Below are 20017 nucleotides of genomic sequence, written 5' to 3'. Positions count from 1 at the left end.
CACTCTAGATGGAAGCTTCTCTCTTCTAGCTGCTAGTGAGTTTCTTTGAGAAGTAACCCTTAGGCTGCCACCAAAAACCAAATCCAGGATACAGTAAGAATGAAAATTACAGGTGGCCTATAGGACAAAAAGACATCACCAAAGCCAAACAACCTTGAAACACTTACTTGTTTCTGCATTTCCTCATATGGTTGAGGTCACAAGTGGCCCTATCCTTTCCTCAGGGGTAGACAAAAACTTTTTCTTATGCCACCAATGGGGAGAAATAAGGGATGTCAATAAATTACTGTGAAATTATGCCAAGGCCAAATTCAGGAATTCCTCCTGCCAGTACAGAAATTCACAGTGGAGTTAGGGACACAAGGACAAGGCTTCACTATGCTTATACCAACCTCAAGTGTAAAAGAACACAGGAGGACATTCAGAAGGGACACACCAAGAAGGAAGGGACACGGTTCTACTATCAAAAATACAGACAAAGAAAGAATTGAAATGGAGGATTTCAGTAGTGGGGACAGAAGCACTGAGGACATGAAATACAAACCCCACAACAGCTGTGACAGAGAGAATAACAAGAGTTGCAAACATGGAGGTAAGGAAAGCCCCTTGTTAAATTCAACACACATAAGAACCTGTGCCTGAATGACACTGAGCATCTCAAGATTCCTATTTGTGAAACATGACTTTGCTACAGGGGATGGAAATTGTTGTTGAAGGAACAGCTCTCTGGTCTGTTCAGCCTCTTGGGAGAAAGATTATGAGTTACTTCAACTTCAAACTTCTGGCCTTCAAGTAACTTGCATACTCAGAGAAGCCTTGAGAAGCTGGACATTCCTTCCACTGAGCAGCCTGATAGGCTTCAAAGCATGTTTAACTGTAAGCTGTGTTACTATAGAGTGGAAAATATTAATCAGCTCTAGCCATCTAGGGAGACTGTGGTTATCATTAAGAATATGTGGGACACTCTTACAAGAATTCTTTTCCCCTGCCTGCTGGACAAGCTCTTTCATATAGTTTATCTGCTCCAACTGCATGCTTTTGAAAAAAAGCTTGACTAAATGAATACTTTCAACTAGAGCTAAAGGCAAACACTCCACTGGAACTTTGCCCTAATCAATAGTAGCAATGCTCATGTCACATGAGAGTCAGAGGATAGAATATGGTGCTTACTGAAGTCAGCAAATAACCTAATTATACTTAGCCTGCTTGAAGAAGGAGACAAGTTAGGTCTGGTCCACCCACATATTAATGCAATCATCATTATCCTTATCCCATGTTTGCTTTCTCCTTACATTGTAATAAAAAGTGGTGCCAAATGGAGGGTGCTACTGACCCCTTGTGGGAGAAATACACATTTTGGGATGCAGACACATCAATGGGGAAATCGGCTCAGAATTAAGTTTGTCTCCTTACCTCCCACAGATTTATTTCTAAGGAAAATTCAGCGAAACAGTGTTAGTTTTGCAAGAGGTCACTATAGTCTCACAAGTGAATTTAAAAAATTTTAGAACTTAGGTTTATTAGCTTCTCTAGGGCAGTCACATAAGCATCAATAAATCCTAATTGTAGTAGATACTGCAATGACTTTCCCATAACTTAAAGTCTTGCACTGTCGAAGACTAAAATTTATACATTGCCAGGTGACACAGTTCTCAGTTTTTAATAAAAACTATTTTAATCCATCATAGCATCACCTCTAAAGACTGCAAAAAACCCCTACCTTACTATCTCCTGGAAAGCAAGGACATACTACTCTGCTGAAAAGGAAACAAACCATTTAAAATACTGAAGTTTTTTTCAGCCAAAACCTTCTTTTAAGTATCAAGAAAAGTTGGTATGATTCATTCTTGAAAGCAAAAGTTTTCCAATGCATGTCATCATCATGAGCAGGGCTGCACAAAGCACAAGAACTTCAACAATTTTATTTCTGACAACTTATATTTCCTTTCCTTATGGTGGAAAACTAAGTCTGAAAAGGAAGGCTAATGTTTTTTTATTCCAATACTACCACTAATCTTTACTCCCTAAAGGAAACAGAGTACACCCATGAAGAACTCTGCGTTTGATTAATGTCAAATCCAAAGGAAATCTCCATGCACTTTAACCACTCCCATCAAAAACAGATTGTACATGGGATATAGCTGGAATAACTTAGAACAGCCAAGCGCACTATACAGAAATTAACTGCATTACACCGTACTTACATTATAAAATTATTATTTATATAGTACAGTAGGAAACAGCCTTCTCAAAATCTAAACCCATCAATACCAAACACTATTAAAACCTGCAGCTTCCACTGCAATCAACAGCAGGGGCTGAAACCCTTGAGACCACAGAGATGAAGTCTTCCACCAATGCCAGCCCTGCTCCCATCACATTCAATGAACACATAAGGAGAAATATGTGAACAGCTCATAAATCCCAAAGGAAAGAACAAGAGGCTACTTCAAATGTACTCAACAATTTGCATAAATTATTTTAAAATAAAGTTTTTTCAAAAGTATTTGACACCACTTTTTTCATACAGACCTGTCATATAAACCAAGGCTGAAGAAACTTGAAAAATGAAAAGAAACTGAGAAAGAGAGCAACAAACTTTTTATTCTGTCAGTTCCTTTTTTCACCTGTACACTAGGACAAATAAAAACACTAAGCCATATAAGTCTGGTTGGTTTTGTTGCCTTTGATTACATAGGCTTTTTTTTTTTTTTTTTTTACAAATGCATCCATTAAATTGAATCCTAAAAGTACAAACCATGATGCAGCATCCGTTGTCTCAGAATATGGAAGTTACTGTATCTGGCAGGAGATGTTAAAATGATCACATTCACGTAGCCAGATCTGTAAAGGCCATTCAATTACAAGTAAACACAGAGTCTAACAAACACTTAACAGCAACTTGGGTCAGTAGAACAGTACTATGAACTGCATATTTACAGAAAAATTTGCACATAATCCAGAGATAATTTTAAATCAACCTTTCTGTTGTTACAACTTGATCCACCCTTCGAACTTCTACTGTGCTGCGTTAACAATGTTTGAGTACCTTGGAGATTCAAAGGCACATAAGCACTTCTGATGCTTCCACAAACTCATTCTTCAGGAACATATTATAAAAGAAACTGTTTTTTTAAGAACTTTGGACTGCAAAATTTCTCAATAAAGTCTGGTGCTCTTTTAAACATTATATGCCAACAAGTAACCAAGTTTGCAAATACCTTTTCAGGTATCCAATTTTCAAATTCCATGGTGACATCTAACATCATTACAACTCAGGAGGAAGACATATGAGCCACCACCCCCTTTCCAATGTTGTGTGCAAAATATCAGTATTAATTCAGCCCAACTATACTTTTAAATCAAAGCTCTTCAAAAAGTCAGTATACATCTTATATGACAAGTTTTACTAACCATACAGTACATCAGCATTTCCTTTGAAAAGCTTAGACCTTGCTAAGCAGTTTTAAAGTAAGCAATTATATAATGCTACCTGCATACAGAAATACACTACATTCACACAGGCAACCTTAAATTTCTCCAATAAACAGTCATGTCAAAATCTACAGTTTACAGAAAATACAAAGTTAGTTTTAACAAAAGCAAAAATGCTCGTTGTGATTCAGTAAAAACTGTTTCCTAACATGAATAGTTTGCATTCATACAGACACTAAGGCTGGGACAAATTAAGTATTTCTAGAAGCTCAAAATGACACAAAGTTTTCTAACTATGAAATGGCATGCAAACATACTGATTTGTTATTGGTTATTTCCCTCTCGCTTACAGAAGATTTACCAGATCAGAGTAAAGCAGGTACTTTTACATGTTATACAATTACCTCTTCCTCACACTGAAAATGTCACATACAGAAAATTTTCTCAGCTGTCTTTGACACAAAAGCTGCTTCTTTAAATTTGAATATTATGCCCTTCAGATCCTCATGACCAGTGCAACAATTAAACAGCTTTCAGAAAGCTTAACAATATCTAAATTTGCCAATTTTCCTTTACAGAAAATATATACAAGTTTATAAATCCATGGCGAGGGCATTACAACTATATCAACATCAACTCACTAACTGGATTGAAAAGATACTTGCATTCTTGTGAAGACCTTATGGCTGCTGCCCATTCAATAGTTCTATCAAGGCACTGTACAGTCATTAAATGTCTAGTATTCTCCAAGATGTGCTGAAGAATATTGTGAATGTGTTTAAGTTGTTAAAAAGCCCTGAGTCAGAACTTGCGTATTTACCACAGGCTGAGCTATAAAAATGGCACACACTAAAGCTTCTGCAGACAACAGTTTAGCTTTGTCAACACAAACAAAGTATGAAATGCACAGAAAGACAAAGTATGAATTCCAGGAACTTATGCACAGGTATACAATGTACTTTGTGGCAAATCACACACTGCTATTGTACGCAATTTACACAGTAATTTTCTAAAGTAAAAAAACCTCTGCAATGTATTCAGACATCAAAACTGATGAAGCAAAAGAAAACTGATGCATTCCCCACCCCTTCCAAAAGACAACGAACAGCTAGAGAAGAATTCAGCACTTTGACAGAAAGGAGGTAGCACTGCTAAAGGTTAGACTGTAGTGTTGTTGGGGTTTGGTTTTTTAAAGTGAAAACTTGACCCATGCAGCACAAAGAACAGGATAGGCTCTTCGGTTCACCAGCTGCTACTGGAAGAGTAAAATTAAATTTCTCACAATTAGTTTTGTAGAGGAAGCTCAGATCACTAGCTGAAAGCAGCTTCTTCAAACAATTTAGTGTTTACACTAACTGCAATTAATACTGCTAAAGATAATTACACGTACATAAACCTTCATCTCTAGAAAATATCTACACAATAAGTACTCAATTATTTTTAAAGACCATTTCAGGTCTTTAAAAGAAGCTAAAATACCAATTATAAGATTATGCTAAAAAGGCACAAGTACTTGTGCAAATCTGCTATATTCTCACCCAGTCCAAGTTAAGAATACCACCTTCTAATCAAACTTCCACATTTAGAAAGGAACTTGTTTGCTATCTCACCAGTCTAGTTTTTATTATCCACTACAGGAAAAAGGGATTTCTCCAAACCCCAATGTACAAATACACAGTAATCCAACAAATGGAAAGTAGGCAATAGCAGCCCAGATTTTGAGAAGTGCCATATAAGCCTGGGCCACAATAAGTGATGATACAAGTTTTGAGGGGAAAAAAAGTCAAAGGTAGTTATGCAAAAGTTAACAATCTACAACTATTTAGTTTATTCTGTTAACCTCCTAGGTTGTCTTTACACTTTAAATCACTGCATAGTGATATGACTGCCTATGTCCCTTAATGAATGGAAAAGAAAGTATTTTACTTAAACATCTGAGCATACCTCACACTGAACAATACATATTTTTAGGTGTCTTGTTACTTGTTTCAAGAAACAAATGGAGATATTTCATTCCATTTAATTTCAAAGTTGCTATTAAATGCTGGGGAATAGACATAACAAACCTTACAACCCTTACATTCCACGACTTTACAATAAATTAAGAGATAAATGCCTAACTGATTTTTCTAATTTTCACTTGGCTCAGGTGAAATTTAGACTTTAATCTTTAGTTGAAGACAGAAGCACAGTGATATTTCCTTAACTCTACTACTTGTTATGATCCCCTTTGGCCTTCAAGTGAACTTCTCATCCTTAAAATATGTGCTATCCAATTAAACATTCACACTCTGTGCACAGATAACCACAAAATAAAGCAAATGAGCTTACTGGGATCCTCAACACCACTGGCTCACCTTCTACACCTGAATGAAAAGAGAGAGTCTGAATATAAATATTTATTTCCATAAATGATACTGGATTTGCAAGCAGTTTTCCTCTTTAAGTTTTCTGAAAGGCAAACTGTATCGCCATCTCCAGACGTGATACAGCCCTTCCTTCTGTCAATAAGAGACCTATATAAATAAATCAAGCATCTTGGTTAGCTTTCCTAGTTTTTATAATTCAGTTGTTTTTCTTGGCACTAAAATAGTTGTTTTTCTGTGTCACCATCAAGCTGACACAGTTCAGTCTCAACTGGCACACAACATTGCTGAATGAGTCCAATCACAAACTCCAATGCAGTCACATCCATCTGCCTTGTGCGCAGTATAGGATACTAAAGCTGCTCCTACAGCAACACCTTCAGTCGTTGTCTCCATTTCCATAGGACTGTGATTCAAGCACTGAGGGTGTTAAGCAGTAACTTAGATCTTACATCCAGTTTCCTACCCAGGATGCTTCAGATCTGTTCTAACTCAGCTGAATTATTAAGCTGATGCTAAGTTGGAATACTTTCAAGTAATTCTGGCTTGTTCCAGGAACTAAGGAGTCAGGAAAATGTGAACTGCTATACTGAGGTTTCAGTTTTGAGTTGTTATCAAGAAGAGATCCACCCTGCATCTGCATAGCCAGGTTTGCAGAGGTTCCCTTAAAGAATGAAGAGGACAAAATATGTCTGCCAGAGACAAAGGAAATCAAGGTACAAATCTGATGGATGACAGGCTAAAACTCAGAATGGATCATCAAATGGCACATCCTATTATAGAAGTATTTCCAGGGGAAGCCTGACAAGAAACGGAAGCCTACTACAGAAAGTTCAGCTGTAAAACATGCTACCAAAAAACCCCAAAAAACTAACAAAAAAAACCAAACCAAAAACTTTAGTAACATGCATATTGTGCAAATGAAAATTGCAATGAACACTCAGATGCACACAGAGTTCAAGTGGAGATACCCAAAATGCTGAACTGAAAAAAGGTCTTACATCAAAAACTTTCCAAAACCCCTTGAAATTACGGTATTTTTGGATAGGAATTGAGAAGCTAAAAAAGGGAAGCCTGCTTCATTTGGTCAAGAACACAATTATCTGAGACCAGATGACTACTATTATACAAAATAAACCAGACTACTACAGTGACTCCAGATAGTGATTGTGTCCAATGACAGAACGCTGAAAATAATGAGGAACATTTGGAATGCTGGAGGAAGATTAGAGATGGCTATTGTAAGGCTGTGTATTACACCACTTCATGGTGTTAAAAGCCCCTCTACATACACTTTTCCAATATATCACTGTACTTGTTTCCTGGAAAACTTTATTCAGTGTTTAAATCTTATTGCTTAAAGGTTTGTCTATCCTCACAGTTTATTACTAACAGTCTTCTGAGACATTTGCCAATATTTGCACAGTTCAGGTATATCAATATCAGTTTCAGAAGACAGATTAATTTATATGCAAAGACCACAATTACATTATCCTTACTTGGATCTTTCCCTGAACTATCCTTTTATCCACATTTTAGACATATGCAATGAGAATTCAATGATAAATTCATCTTAGCTGCAAGTAAGGCACCTAAGTGACTCCAGCACGAATTTCTTTAATGTTCTGCAAGAGCACATCCAAAAGAAGTGTGCACAATGGCAATGGGCTACATGAACTGTGCACTCAGAAAACAGTCAAATCACTTAGGAGCTAGCACAGATTCCTTTTAGCTACAAGAGATCCTTAAATCGGTGTATTTTCTACCACTAAAAAGGATGAAAGGATACATTTGTTTTAAAAATGTTAATAGTTTGCAGTCCCTAACAGTAGCATTTTGGAGGTCAGGAGGAACAGCTTTTTACCATATCAGGGACAAGAAACTCCTTCAGCAAAATTCAGCTCAACTAGGCACAGCTCACAAAATTCACTGTTCTGTCAGCAATATCTTCATTTGCAGTATTATTCAGTAATGCTCACAGATAAGTTCTGGTGTTAACACCCCACTTAGATGAATAATCAATATTAAATATTCTCTTTTGCTGTTGACACTGTTTGCCTGGAGACAATAAAACTCACTTAAAAAGAAAGGAAATTTTGCAAAATCTTTTTTCTGAATTCACAGACCCACAATTTCTAAATGTCTCTGCATGTATGTCTTTCTACACAACGGATCAAATTCACTCATCTAAAAGGGGTAACTGACCCACTGCTCAAATCTTCTCCTTTCCACTCAAGCTAAAAGCAATTCCATACAAAGTAAAGTAATTAGCAGAATTATGAAGTTCACTATTTAAGTTACTTAGCTTGAACCTGTTAGCTCAAAGTGCGGTTTTGGAAACATAATGCTTCTAAGACAGATTTTTCATTTTATTGTTTCCTATACAACCCATCCTCAGGAACAAAGGGCATGATGAAGTCAGAATTACCCTACCATTGCATTCTGAGGCATGATCTTATGGGAATAGTATATCTATTATTACTGTGTATATATTTTGTATTGATTTTTCATGACTGTGTATTTCAAGACAGAAATTAACTGTGAATCAGAACTGTCACAGGAAATGTTGACACTCTCCAGAAAGCACAAAGCAAAAAAAAAAAATCCTAAATATTTATGTTTGGTAGTAACGGACAATATAAAAAATTCCCTTACATCACTTGACATCTGATACATACGATACACACGAACAAAACCAAAATAAGATTGTTCCTTTAAACTTTAAGGAGAAGAAGAAGACAGAAACAAACTGAAAAAAGACTGCTTTAAATTAGCATTAGGTTTAGATGTTTTTTAAGAGTAAAGCTACAAGCTGACTGTTCAAATACTGTTTCTTTTATTTGGTGTATTCACAGTCTTTAAACAACTACTATGTAACAAACCTGTGCTACAGTATTAGAAATGTTTTCATCAGAACCTTTTACTACCTTTCAAACTAACAGAGGCTTAAAAGCATCAACATGTCCTTACTCTTTGACAACCTAGTAAAAAAGACCCTGGCCCCTGCTCAGTACAAAAGGATCCTCCGTTCGATGGCCTTGCGGCAAATGGGGCACTCGCTCATCCGGTCTCCGCACAGCTGGCACGTCCCGTGGCCACACAGGAAGATCATGTTCTTCAGGCGGTCCAAACACACAGGACACATCGTCTGCAAAAGATGTGCACAAGTTACCTACTCAGTGCTAGCAGTTATACAGTACTGAGCATGCAACTGCTGAAATTCAACAACAAATATGTCATCCTAAGCATAGCAGATAATTGCCACGGCCACTAAGCTAAATTGCAGGGGTTTTTCAAGTACCATTTTTATTCCACATGAACTTAAAATATATGGGCTTTTCCTACTCCATCATGACACAACCACATAGATTTTTAAAAAATATGATTTCTTTAATTAAGGCAATCCAGTAGTAGGTTGACATCATATTTTCAATATAATTATGCAGATTTGCAACATTAAAACACTCTTCAGAAACGTTCTACTTTATATCATATAATATTCCAGGGAACAAAACATCAACAGCTTGATATATGCAATGCTTGGGTAATGATTTACAAATTTCTTCTCAGGCTAGCTAGCCATTCATGAACTTACCTGTAAACACCAAGCACTCAACACCCACAGCAGGAATAAAAATGTTACATAATCAATATGATATGTAAAATTTAGTACTTTGTGGAAGTTATCTAGATTTTCAACCAAAAGAACACCTCAAGTTTCAAATTAAGAACAGTTTAGTAAATCTGTAACCTTCACTCATAACAGCAGCACAGCAAACTTTTAAAATCAGTTTTAATTGCTGAACGTGAAGTGATGGTCAATGCCCAAAGTTCTTCAACAGCAAAATTCATTTTGCACCAAGCCACTAAGGAACAATGTCCTTCACCTTTTGTCTTGGGCAGAAATTGAAGCTTTCATAAGGCATGTTCCTTCACCATAAATATATTGCACCCATATTAGGATTTCATTTATAACAGTTTATCAAATTTAGTAAATGAATAGATGTTACAAAAGATGAAAATTCTTAAGACCATTCTACAGAACAAATCAAATCTAAGATTCCTCTTATCTGAGACATACTACAAATATCTAACAATTACAAATATTGATCTCATACATAAAATGAAATACTGACAATGCTTGTATTTCAAATACAAACTCATTTTATCACCACCTTGCACCTGTGATTTACTTCTGTATTCATCATTGGGGCTTCACTTCAATTTGTTCATTGCATGAGAGAAAATCCATAACGAGGTATCCTGTTCAGAAAAATCCTAAAGCACATTTTCTATGAAATCAATAGGTATTACTTCCTAGGGCAGATAGCGTAACTGAAGACCAAAAGAATTCAGCAAAATTCTGCTTAAGAGTTTAAACTGGCATGGAACCTGGCCAAATCACTATTTTAATCTTCAGGGTACTAGTATAACGGACGAGCAGGAAAATAAAACTTCCAGGTAAAACCTTAAGCCATTTTATACTTTAAAAAAGCCCTGAAGGGAAATGTGCTCCAGCTTTGCCAGAATTTCCACAATACTGTAACAAAACATTGTCAAACTAAGAATTTACAGAAGACTGACTGTCTGTCAATCAGTCCTGCTCATTTTTCCATTCACATGAAGTCATCACCTTCACATCCTACACATCAATGGGACCTTTAGAGAATTCCTCCTCCAGCAACTCAGACTTCAGGTATCAGTGAAACAGCTATTTCCAATGCAATGAATACACAGCTGTGTGACACGTGTCTGTAACTTGGCAGCGCTGGTGTGAAGATCATTCACAAAGGACCGACAAAGCAAACACTCATCTTATCTTTGGGAAAATCCTCAATGTGTAGCATTTACTGTATGTTTTGGCTAATTATTTGCTTTTGTGTCTAAATATAATATCAGAATTATTGAAGTTACAAGGGTCTGTTTCTCTCCAAATGCTACACCATCATTTAAAAATGAAAGCATCTATTAAGGAACACAGAAATAATAAAAAAATCAAATCTGTTGAAACACCATTACTTTGAACTGTTTCATTCACTCAAGGACAGAAATTCCCATATTTTCATTTTATAGATATGCAGTATTAGAAGATTGCCCTACTTCTCCTGCTTAGTACAGAAGCACAGTATATAAAACATGTTAGCTGTTTAATTTCTTAACATGATGCTATCTTAACACTTAAGTTACTTCACACAGTAGGAGGACTCAGCTGGCAGAATAACAAGCTTCCTCTTTGCTACACAATTCTCTTCTGACAGGCTTTTCTCAATTAGTTCAGCAGTTTCCCAGTGGGGTATAAGCCCAGATAACTGAGTTTTATCCAAATGTGAAGGAGAATTCCTTATTTAACCACCATCTTATACTTGTACAGTGAAAGAAAGTTCACTGCAAGCCTTATGTCCCCAATGGGCAACAGAAAATAAGGAGTGAAAAAGAAGTACCTGTAACTATTATATTATTTGTTAGAACATCCTCTGCATGAAATCCTATTTTTTATGTGCCTGCCACATTTGACTCCCATCTTTTGAACAAAAAGAAATAGTATAAAAAGGCACTGTCTGTTCTATATGAGAATTACTTCTTCAGGTAAGTACTCTGGGAAAGTGCCCATTGCACCTTAAGTATAACTGGGTTTGCAACTCAAATTATTTTTCTTTCACTAACAAGGTGTTTTAAACTGCTTGAAATATGAATTCCTCACTACTAAAAACAGTTTTTACAACAATATACAGGTGCACAGTGACAAAATAAATTTATTTTTTAAGGAAGAAGAAAGTGATGTAAGTATGGTGAAGGAACATACGCAAGATATTAGATGGATGGTGATGATTATGTATGAAATGGAGTGAAGGTATTGCAATTACAGTCAAAAGGGTTCACATTCAGGGAATCCCTGACGAATGGTGTGGTCATCAGATGTGGGAGATTCTGTTGACATCAGCATCACTTCTGCTTGGCACCAGAAATAGTTTTAAAAGCTTGCTGCACTAACATATTAGATTATCATTGAAGGTATGAGTTGAAACAAAGGCTTATACCTGCTGAAAGAGAACAAATTAACTTTAAGTAGAAAAATATCAATTGAACATGAAGACTGAACTATTACAGCAAAAATCAAAAGAATAGACAATTATTCTGAATGCTGTGCAAAACTTCAAGCATAAATTTAAAAGATGAGATGATCAATTTTAATCAAATCCGACTTGCTACACACAAGTACGATACAACTTGCCCTGTCACAAGACTAAGCACAAAAGACACTGAAAACACAAGTCTCAAGCCAAGAGGCACACAAGGAATAGCCAGAAGCATCTCTTTCTAGTCAGAGGCATTGAACAATTCTGGTAGCTGGCTAGCAAAATCCCAAAGGTTAGATAAAATCAGAGAGAATAAAATAGCACCTAAGGAAAACTGACAAAAAATCCCTGAGATCACATCTAATCAAGAAGAAAAACTGTAACAAAGTAGTTTTCTTTTCACGTGCCTATACATAAGAATATCGACATAGGCAAACAGAACTCTGATCTTCTATAACTCCTAAAGTACCCTGAAAAAATGTATCTGAAGAAAACAGATTACTTGCATTTAAGCATGCATCTGGCATCTTGTGGATGCACCATTTCAAATGCCAAAAGAAGAACCTTATTCTTTCCATTCAATGCTAAAAAGTAAAGCAGAAGCTATATAGTGGATGCAAGCCATCAGAGATGACAGTAACATCTGGAGCTTCCAGGTAAGACAGATATGCATTTTCAAATTACAATTTTAAATCTTGCATGTTCTTTACAGATAAAAACTACTCAGGAAAGAGTTTTGAATTTCTGTGACTGGGGTGCTGGCCCAGTCACCATATGACAGGAAAAGCTCCTCACAGATATTCAGTTGAGCATATCAGCTCTCAAATTTAAGGCATTTTGAAACACAGGCCCTAAACCTGGCAATCTAAATGTTCCAGCCCAAGCTTTTATGCACATGAACAGCTGAATCCAACAACTACCAGGACTAGATGTGATGCTGCCATCACTGAAGTATTATGGACTGCTGTAAGCCTACTACAGGGAAAGGCAAGCTAGAACATCTCAGTTTCCTGTATCCATGAAAAGTTTTTTCCAATTGTGTTATACACAGGGAAACAAAAAGTCACATTATCAGGGGTTCTAAGAGAGTAACCTCATTCAGTAGTCAAATGCTCCAGATCCCTTACTGCTGAAAGATCTGCAAACACTACACCTAATTACAAAGATAAACCTTAACATTTAAATTCCAAATATTTGAATTACATGTATAGTATTTTCAAAGTTTTAACCTTGAAGTCACACAGTTTTTTGAAGAGTGTGTTCACTATACTCTTCATAAGACATGTAACTACCAGCTATTGTTCCAAGGCAGTTAATGAACAGACAAGTAAAGATTAAGGTAGATACAGAATGATGAAGATGATCTACTTTTATCACTGCTCTGTGAAAACAGTTTCTTCTGTATCAACACATTCAGGTCAGCTTAACAGTCAGAGAATGTACGGGCTGGGAAGAGCATCCTTTTTCAGTCACATCAACACACACGCTCTAATAAATGGATTATCAAACATAGCCACTTGATTTTTTCTTTTAATCCCATACATAAAGGACATACAAGTCACATCCCACAAAAAATATTGGTCTTCCAACTACAGTTTAAGACCTGATGCACTTCAACATGTCATTTTGCTTTAAATAATAAATGATGCATTGCCTTTTTCAATCAAGTGGTTCTTGCACTTAATGGGTCTTACAACTTTTATCCAGCACTTTTACCTGTTCCTTGATGTCTTGCAACTGTTGCTGCAGCTTCTGTACATCTGCATTGACATTAGTGTTGTCTTTGTCCTTCTGCAAAACTGGAATGTTTCCACTTGCTGTAACATTAAAAGAAAATAAAGATATGTGATTACGCAGCAATCTAATGAACCAGGAAAAATTATTTTCAGTGTCACAGCTATAATTTTTCAATTATCTGAAAAAAACGTTAGTCAACCATCTTTGATAATCTAATTAAGTTCACTACACCCTCACTGCAGCTCAACAAAGAATTTCTTTGAGTTTAGCAGCAATACTTCTTTGACAAGTATTTCCATAATAATGATGCTTGTAGTCCCTTAATGTTCTCAGAATTCTTATTTGTCAGCGAAGTTCCTGACATGAATATTTTTTGCATATGTTTAAGGGAAAAAAAAAGCCAAATTCCATCACACTGAAATGACTTTTTTATCTACAGAGATGATTCTATTTGGTGTTCAAAATTGCCCAAGTGTCTTAGGAGCAGTTCATTCAAAATTTGAACAAGCTCAGATTAATAGTCCTCTATTTGACTGATCTGGGAAGCAATGAAAGAAAGAATTGTCAAGTCTTGAATTTCCAGTGAGTACTGAAAATCTGATTTTAATGACTATTCTTATATTTATCTATATCAGAACCTTACGACAAGAATGAACTGATATCCCATTCTCATAAACTCAACAGAAATACAGTGTACCACATATACACACACAGAGCAAATACAAATAATTCATAGAAATTACTCAAATAAGTCACATGAAGTTTAAAAACGAGTCAAAGGAGGAGATGTAAAACTAGACATTCTCTCAGGAAAGTTGCTTGTACCTAAATACAAAATACTCACCATTACTTCAGAGTACCAGAGGTAAAAAAAAAAAAAATATTTGCTCATTTGCACAGTCACAGAAAATCTTCAGCTTTTACTTCTTAGGGCATTAGTAAGTGGCCAAGTCATCACACGTTTTGGATTCTACTCCGAATGCCAGAAGCAACTCTCCAGTGTAATGACTGGTGGTGGTACCACATTTGCTGCTACTGATGCAGAAAGTAGCGCAAACAGCAAAGGGATACCTGGGTTAGCACTGTTTTCATTAAACATTTCTTCAGAAAGGAGAGAAATATTTAGATCATTTGAGAGAATGAGAATAGGTTGGTGGAGGAACAGGAAAGAGTATGGGCTCTGGAGTCACTCACAAATATCATCACTGGTATCTTCTGTACCTTTCCCTCCGCAGCACATTATGAAAGGCACTCTTCGCTCAACCACTGCCCGACACTGTACACATTTCTTCATCAAGCTTGCACAGTCTGAGGGAACAGAAAAATAAATCAACTCTGAATCTTCCCACTTTGTTTTTCTTTTTTCCTATACATGAGTTTGTTTATTCAGAGTAACTAAACAGCAATGACTTAACAGATGCTTATAACATGAAGAACTACTTGAGTTTATCTCCACATAATTTTCTGCAAATCACACCCAAACAATGCCCTTTTTGGTGCTGAAACTAAATCTATTCTCTGTCTCCTTTTAAGGTATTTCAAGTGAACATGTTCCTCTTTCTCCAGATAGATGTCTAGTCCACAAGAACTTCAGATGTTAAAAGGTAATCACACATTTGAGACCAGAACTTTCAAGAATGTAATGACTATCTGGCTATCTTTTTCTTTAGAACAAAGGATCTCACTACCTGTCCTAATGCTCCAGGGGCAAAGAGTTGCAGCTCTTTACCCTTAAGAGTAAACCTACATATTTTGATATAATCCTAGAAAGGGGGCTGTAATTTTTCTACTAAAGGCAAGTTATTGTCTTATAAATGCTAAAATGTTACTGTGAATCAAGAGAGTGGGTTCCTACAAAATACACAAACTTGAAGACTCTCTCATCCTGCTTGAACAAGATGGCCAGAAAAAAATCTGGAAAGAAATAATCTACAACTGTTAAACCTTCGGCTGTCCTTGTTACAGCTTAGACTTGGTGACGTGTACTGTGCTGCTGAAATCCTTCACCACAGTCATCAATCTTTTTGTTGTCTTCTTTCCTGGGAAACGATTCAAAAAAACTTCTCTCATCATCTTTCAACTGCAGACAGTGAAAGAGGCCAGACCAGGCTAACTATAGCCAGTGGTTTGATGTCAGCTGCCTCAGCCAGAACAGAGGAAGAAACCAGACTTCTTTAGCAAGTCCAAGTAAGCAGTTACTCATGGGAACGATTACCTTCCCTCTTGTGTAGATCCTCATCAATAAGGACTGCTATTCTCTAGGGAAATGACCCTTCAACAAAACCCTGAAATGTCTGGAGACAAGGTGATAGCTGCATTCTCATCCACTTCTACTCAAAACCAAAAAACTTCTAGAGCTCACCTACCTATTTTACCATTACACAAGATAAATCAAAATGAACCATAACTGGTGTTCTTTGCAAAGATACATGATGTGACTTTTGGGGCAAAATACAGCCCTTGTGCAAATCTGTAGATTAATAATGAAGCATACTAAGTATTTATTGACAATATATTTTAAAACACCATTTGCACATCTGAATGTCTTCAAAAAGCTGCAACAAAACAACAAAATTAATTCTAATTACTACCAAAGTGTTAATGATATGCAGTAGGCTTCTATTATGTGAGAAAGCCTACTCAGTTAAATTATTCAGATGACAGAGCACACACTTTCTAAATATTTGAAAATCTCCACTTTGTCCTCCAATTATTACCAGCATGACAAAAAATGTCAAAATTCTGATGATCACACCAGACTACCAAGTAAATTGAACCTGAAATCAGATTACTAATTGTCACTGTTGAGATGGACACACAACATACACACACTTGCTAATGGTTTTAGCAATCTGATTAAAAACATTCTGTCTCACAATTACCTCCAAAAGAATTTTTGTAAAGTTACTTACTCTCACAGGCACACATATGACCACAAGGCTGGAAGAGCACTGCTGCCTTTTTGTCTGAACATACTACGCATTCTTCAATCTGTAAAGAACAACATACACACGTGAGCAAAGTGCATCTCCTGCTCTCTACATTAATTTGCAAGGCACATGGGCCTCAAGAATCTCCATCTAGTGGGGTTTTTAACACATTCAGCATCTCAAAATGCAACTTAAGTTATCACATTAACTTCTAAGAACAGGTATTTGCTGGCAATTTTTACACATTCAGTACAATGACAGGCAAAGAGAAGCATTTAGAACACCATATATTTATTTTTCTTTTCTCCTTCTTTATTCCATCAAGGATACTTAAATCAGGGTTGATCAGACTGGAGAAGAGAGTCTCCAGGAAGATGTCATTACAGCATTTCTGTACTCAAAGGGGACTTATAAGAAAGATGGGAAAAAACTTTTTTGCTGGGCCTGTTGCAGTAGTACAGGGGGTAATAGTTTTAGACTAAAAGAAAGCCAATTTGGTATAAGAACCAAATTTTTTATGATGAGGGTCATTAAACACTGGAACAGGTTACCCAGAGTGGTGGCAGATGATCCACCCCTGGAAACATTGAAGGTCAAGCTGGACAGGGCTCTGAGCAACATGATCTCGTTGAAGATGTTCCAGCTCATCGCACAGTATCAGATGTCAGTCACATTACTGATTTTAAAGGCCCCTTCCAACATTCTATGATCCAATGAAATTTAACTTAAAAAGTACTTTTACAGAAATGTTTTAATATTCTGGGCTAGGCTTTCTCAAGTCGTTTTGTGTGAGAGCTGTATATATCATGGAATCATCAAATGGTTTGGGTTGGAAAGGACCTTATAGATACTCCAGTTCCAACCCCTGCCATGGGCAGGGACATCTTCTACTAGACCAGGTTACTCAGGGCCCCATCCAACCTGGCCTTGAACACTGCCAGGGATGGGGCATATGCAGTATGATCATAGACATCACAGACAATTCCATTTATACTGGCCTGCACCACCTCTTTCAGTTCATAGAACTGTTGTTCTGATTCATTCATTTCTTGGCCTTGCAGTTTTTATACAGAAAAGTATAAGAGAAGTATTGACCAGATATTCCAATCTCTCAAACTAATTCAGCAAAAGAAATCAAAGGAAGGCTATCCATAAAGCTTAGCTTTCACCTGGGAAAGCTGATTTCCATAGAGTACCTTCTTTACATCAATGAGTATGGGCAGAACCCTCACTTTGCTACTCCAAATCACCCAGTGGCAGACCCTTTCACTGACTGTAAAGAAAGTCTTAGAGAAAAGGAGCTCCCACTATGTTAACATTTGGCTTTGGAACATACACAATGCAGAACAGCAAATAGTATAAGAAGAATAAGAGAATGAGTAGTAAAAACAGTGCAACTCTATATTTATAATTCGTATACTTACTCTGAAATGGAGGAAAAAACAACATACTACAGAAGCAGACTAATCAAATATATTTGGAAAAAGCAAAAAAAAAAAAAAAAAAAAAAAAAAAAAAAAAAAAAAAAACAAAAAAACCAACCCAAAAAAACCAAACAGTTTGGTTTCAAAAAAATCCCAAACAAAGAAAAAAAAAACCCAAAGCCAATCTAAAAATCAAACATAAATCCAAATGCAGAACACGATTTCTTTTTTTTTTGGCAGCTAAAAAAAACAGGACAAGACTTGGTGATTACAAGGAATAAAAGAATACTCAAACAGAAAAGCAATGGGGAGGTATCCATATAGTCAAAACTACTTGTGAATAACCATTTGAAAAACCTTTGGTCTCCAAAACAGGGCATGACTGATTGATTCTCTGAAGGAAAAAGACAGTGTAATGAAACTCATGTTTCCAAAGAAAAAGAAAGTGAATGCTGAAAGTAATTATTAACTACAGAAACAAGTACATATTAACTCAGTTTACAGGCAAATCATCCTTCAAGTAGCCCTAAGGAATAGAAGAACTCAATATTACTGAGGGAAATTATATTTCAGAAAAAGCAGCAATTTATCTTAATATGAAGAAAAGATATCATGGCAGGGGGAAAATAGTCTATTTCAATAAAGCATCCTCAGGTGACTATATCAGGAACTCTGAGGACCTGAACAATGAAGACATTGCGAGGCAGGGAGAGGTAGGTATGACAGGCAAACAGAAAAGAGCAAGATATGATTATGATGCAAAATTAACTATCCAGTGAGACATGTTGGGCATAATACCACATAAAATATGTATATTTCTTTGACCTCTTTTTTACTTTTTTTTTTTTTACATTTCCATTATAATAAGAGAACCAATAAATTTCAAAGGTTTTTACCTTTGTCCTAGACTGAACTTGTTCTTTACAGATGAGGCATTTTTTCACCCGTGGTGAGCACAAGGAACACGTGGCAATGTGGCCACATGGGCCAAACAGAGTGTCTCTCTTCATGTCTGAACACACCATACATTCTTCTAAGGTTTCAGAATCATTGTTGATCATAGATGGACTTCGGGAACCAACCTGGCCACTACAAAGAAACCTTGCAGTCAAACTTTTAATAATTAAAAAAACTCACTCAAATTCAAATGCACATCAACTGGCTGCTTCTATGCTCCTATGCACTTGGGCATCAATGTATGATCATACAGTGATTTGAGCTACCTTTTCCCAGAAGTACAGCTGACACTGCAGTGCAAGGTTACACACTTGGATAAGGCATTGTACAGAAACAGGACACACAGGTTAGGATATCGTGTTGTGAGCGTAAAACGTCGCTTTCTCTCATCCTAAGAGCTTGCTTTACTAACAGAGACGTGCCCTGCGGCGGGCAGCCCCCGAGCCTCGCCCACCCACCCGCACGCCCGGCAGTGCCGGAGCTCCGCGCTGCGCTGGCCCGCAGAGGGCGCCCGTGCCCAACTCCCGCCATGGGATGGGGCCGGACACACGGACACACACACGGACACACACAGACACACACAGACACACACACGGACACACACAGAGACTCCGAAAGGAAATAAGCACCTTACTCTTTACCAGGCAACACCAATAAAAAAAGCGTCTCTTTTTCACATTTTAAGAGTACAGGTTTTTTTTCCATACAGGAATTAAAGATGAGAATCGTTTGCGGCAACGGGTGGAACGTAACTAGGACAAGGTGAATCCTCTGATACTGCATGGACCTGATAACATGGTACTTCACTGAAATTGTGATACCTAGAGACATCAGACCTACCCCCTCGTTCTCTTTTCACAGAATCATACAGTTGTTCAGATTAACAGGCACTCAGTAGGTGACCTTCTCAAAGCAGCAACAACAGTGAATTCATATCAGTTTATACAAGGCTTTGCCTATTTCAGTCATTAAAAGTTGTACAGACAGAGATTTCACAACTTTCCTGGCCAACCTGTTTGCAATGCTTAGTTATTCTTCCAGGGATTTCCCCCTGACTGCCTTGTGAAGTTCTACCAATTCCTCCCCTGAAG

At 36.9% G+C, this 20017-nt stretch overlaps 1 protein-coding gene across 3 annotated transcripts in view; it reads right to left on the bottom strand.

The window, feature by feature from the left end:
- Positions 1-1919: 1919 nt before the first annotated feature.
- MIB1 (MIB E3 ubiquitin protein ligase 1) overlaps positions 1920-20017 on the bottom strand; it is a 78010-nt gene continuing 59912 nt past the window's right edge. For 2 of the 3 annotated variants that reach the window (XM_063167375.1, XM_063167394.1), the window contains exons 17-21: positions 18866-19058; positions 16528-16606; positions 14810-14923; positions 13595-13695; positions 1920-8949 (exon numbers count right to left, since the gene is read on the bottom strand). In XM_063167375.1, coding sequence (XP_063023445.1) covers positions 8809-8949; positions 13595-13695; positions 14810-14923; positions 16528-16606; positions 18866-19058 — 628 coding nt within the window. In that variant the 3' untranslated portion in view covers positions 1920-8808. The remainder of the gene's footprint in view (positions 8950-13594; positions 13696-14809; positions 14924-16527; positions 16607-18865; positions 19059-20017) is intronic. The other variant, XM_063167384.1, reaches the window with a different exon arrangement.

Source organism: Melospiza melodia, chromosome 1 (assembly GCF_035770615.1).
Source record: "Melospiza melodia melodia isolate bMelMel2 chromosome 1, bMelMel2.pri, whole genome shotgun sequence".
NCBI lineage: Eukaryota > Metazoa > Chordata > Aves > Passeriformes > Passerellidae > Melospiza > Melospiza melodia.
This window is presented reverse-complemented; position numbering and strand designations above follow the sequence as displayed.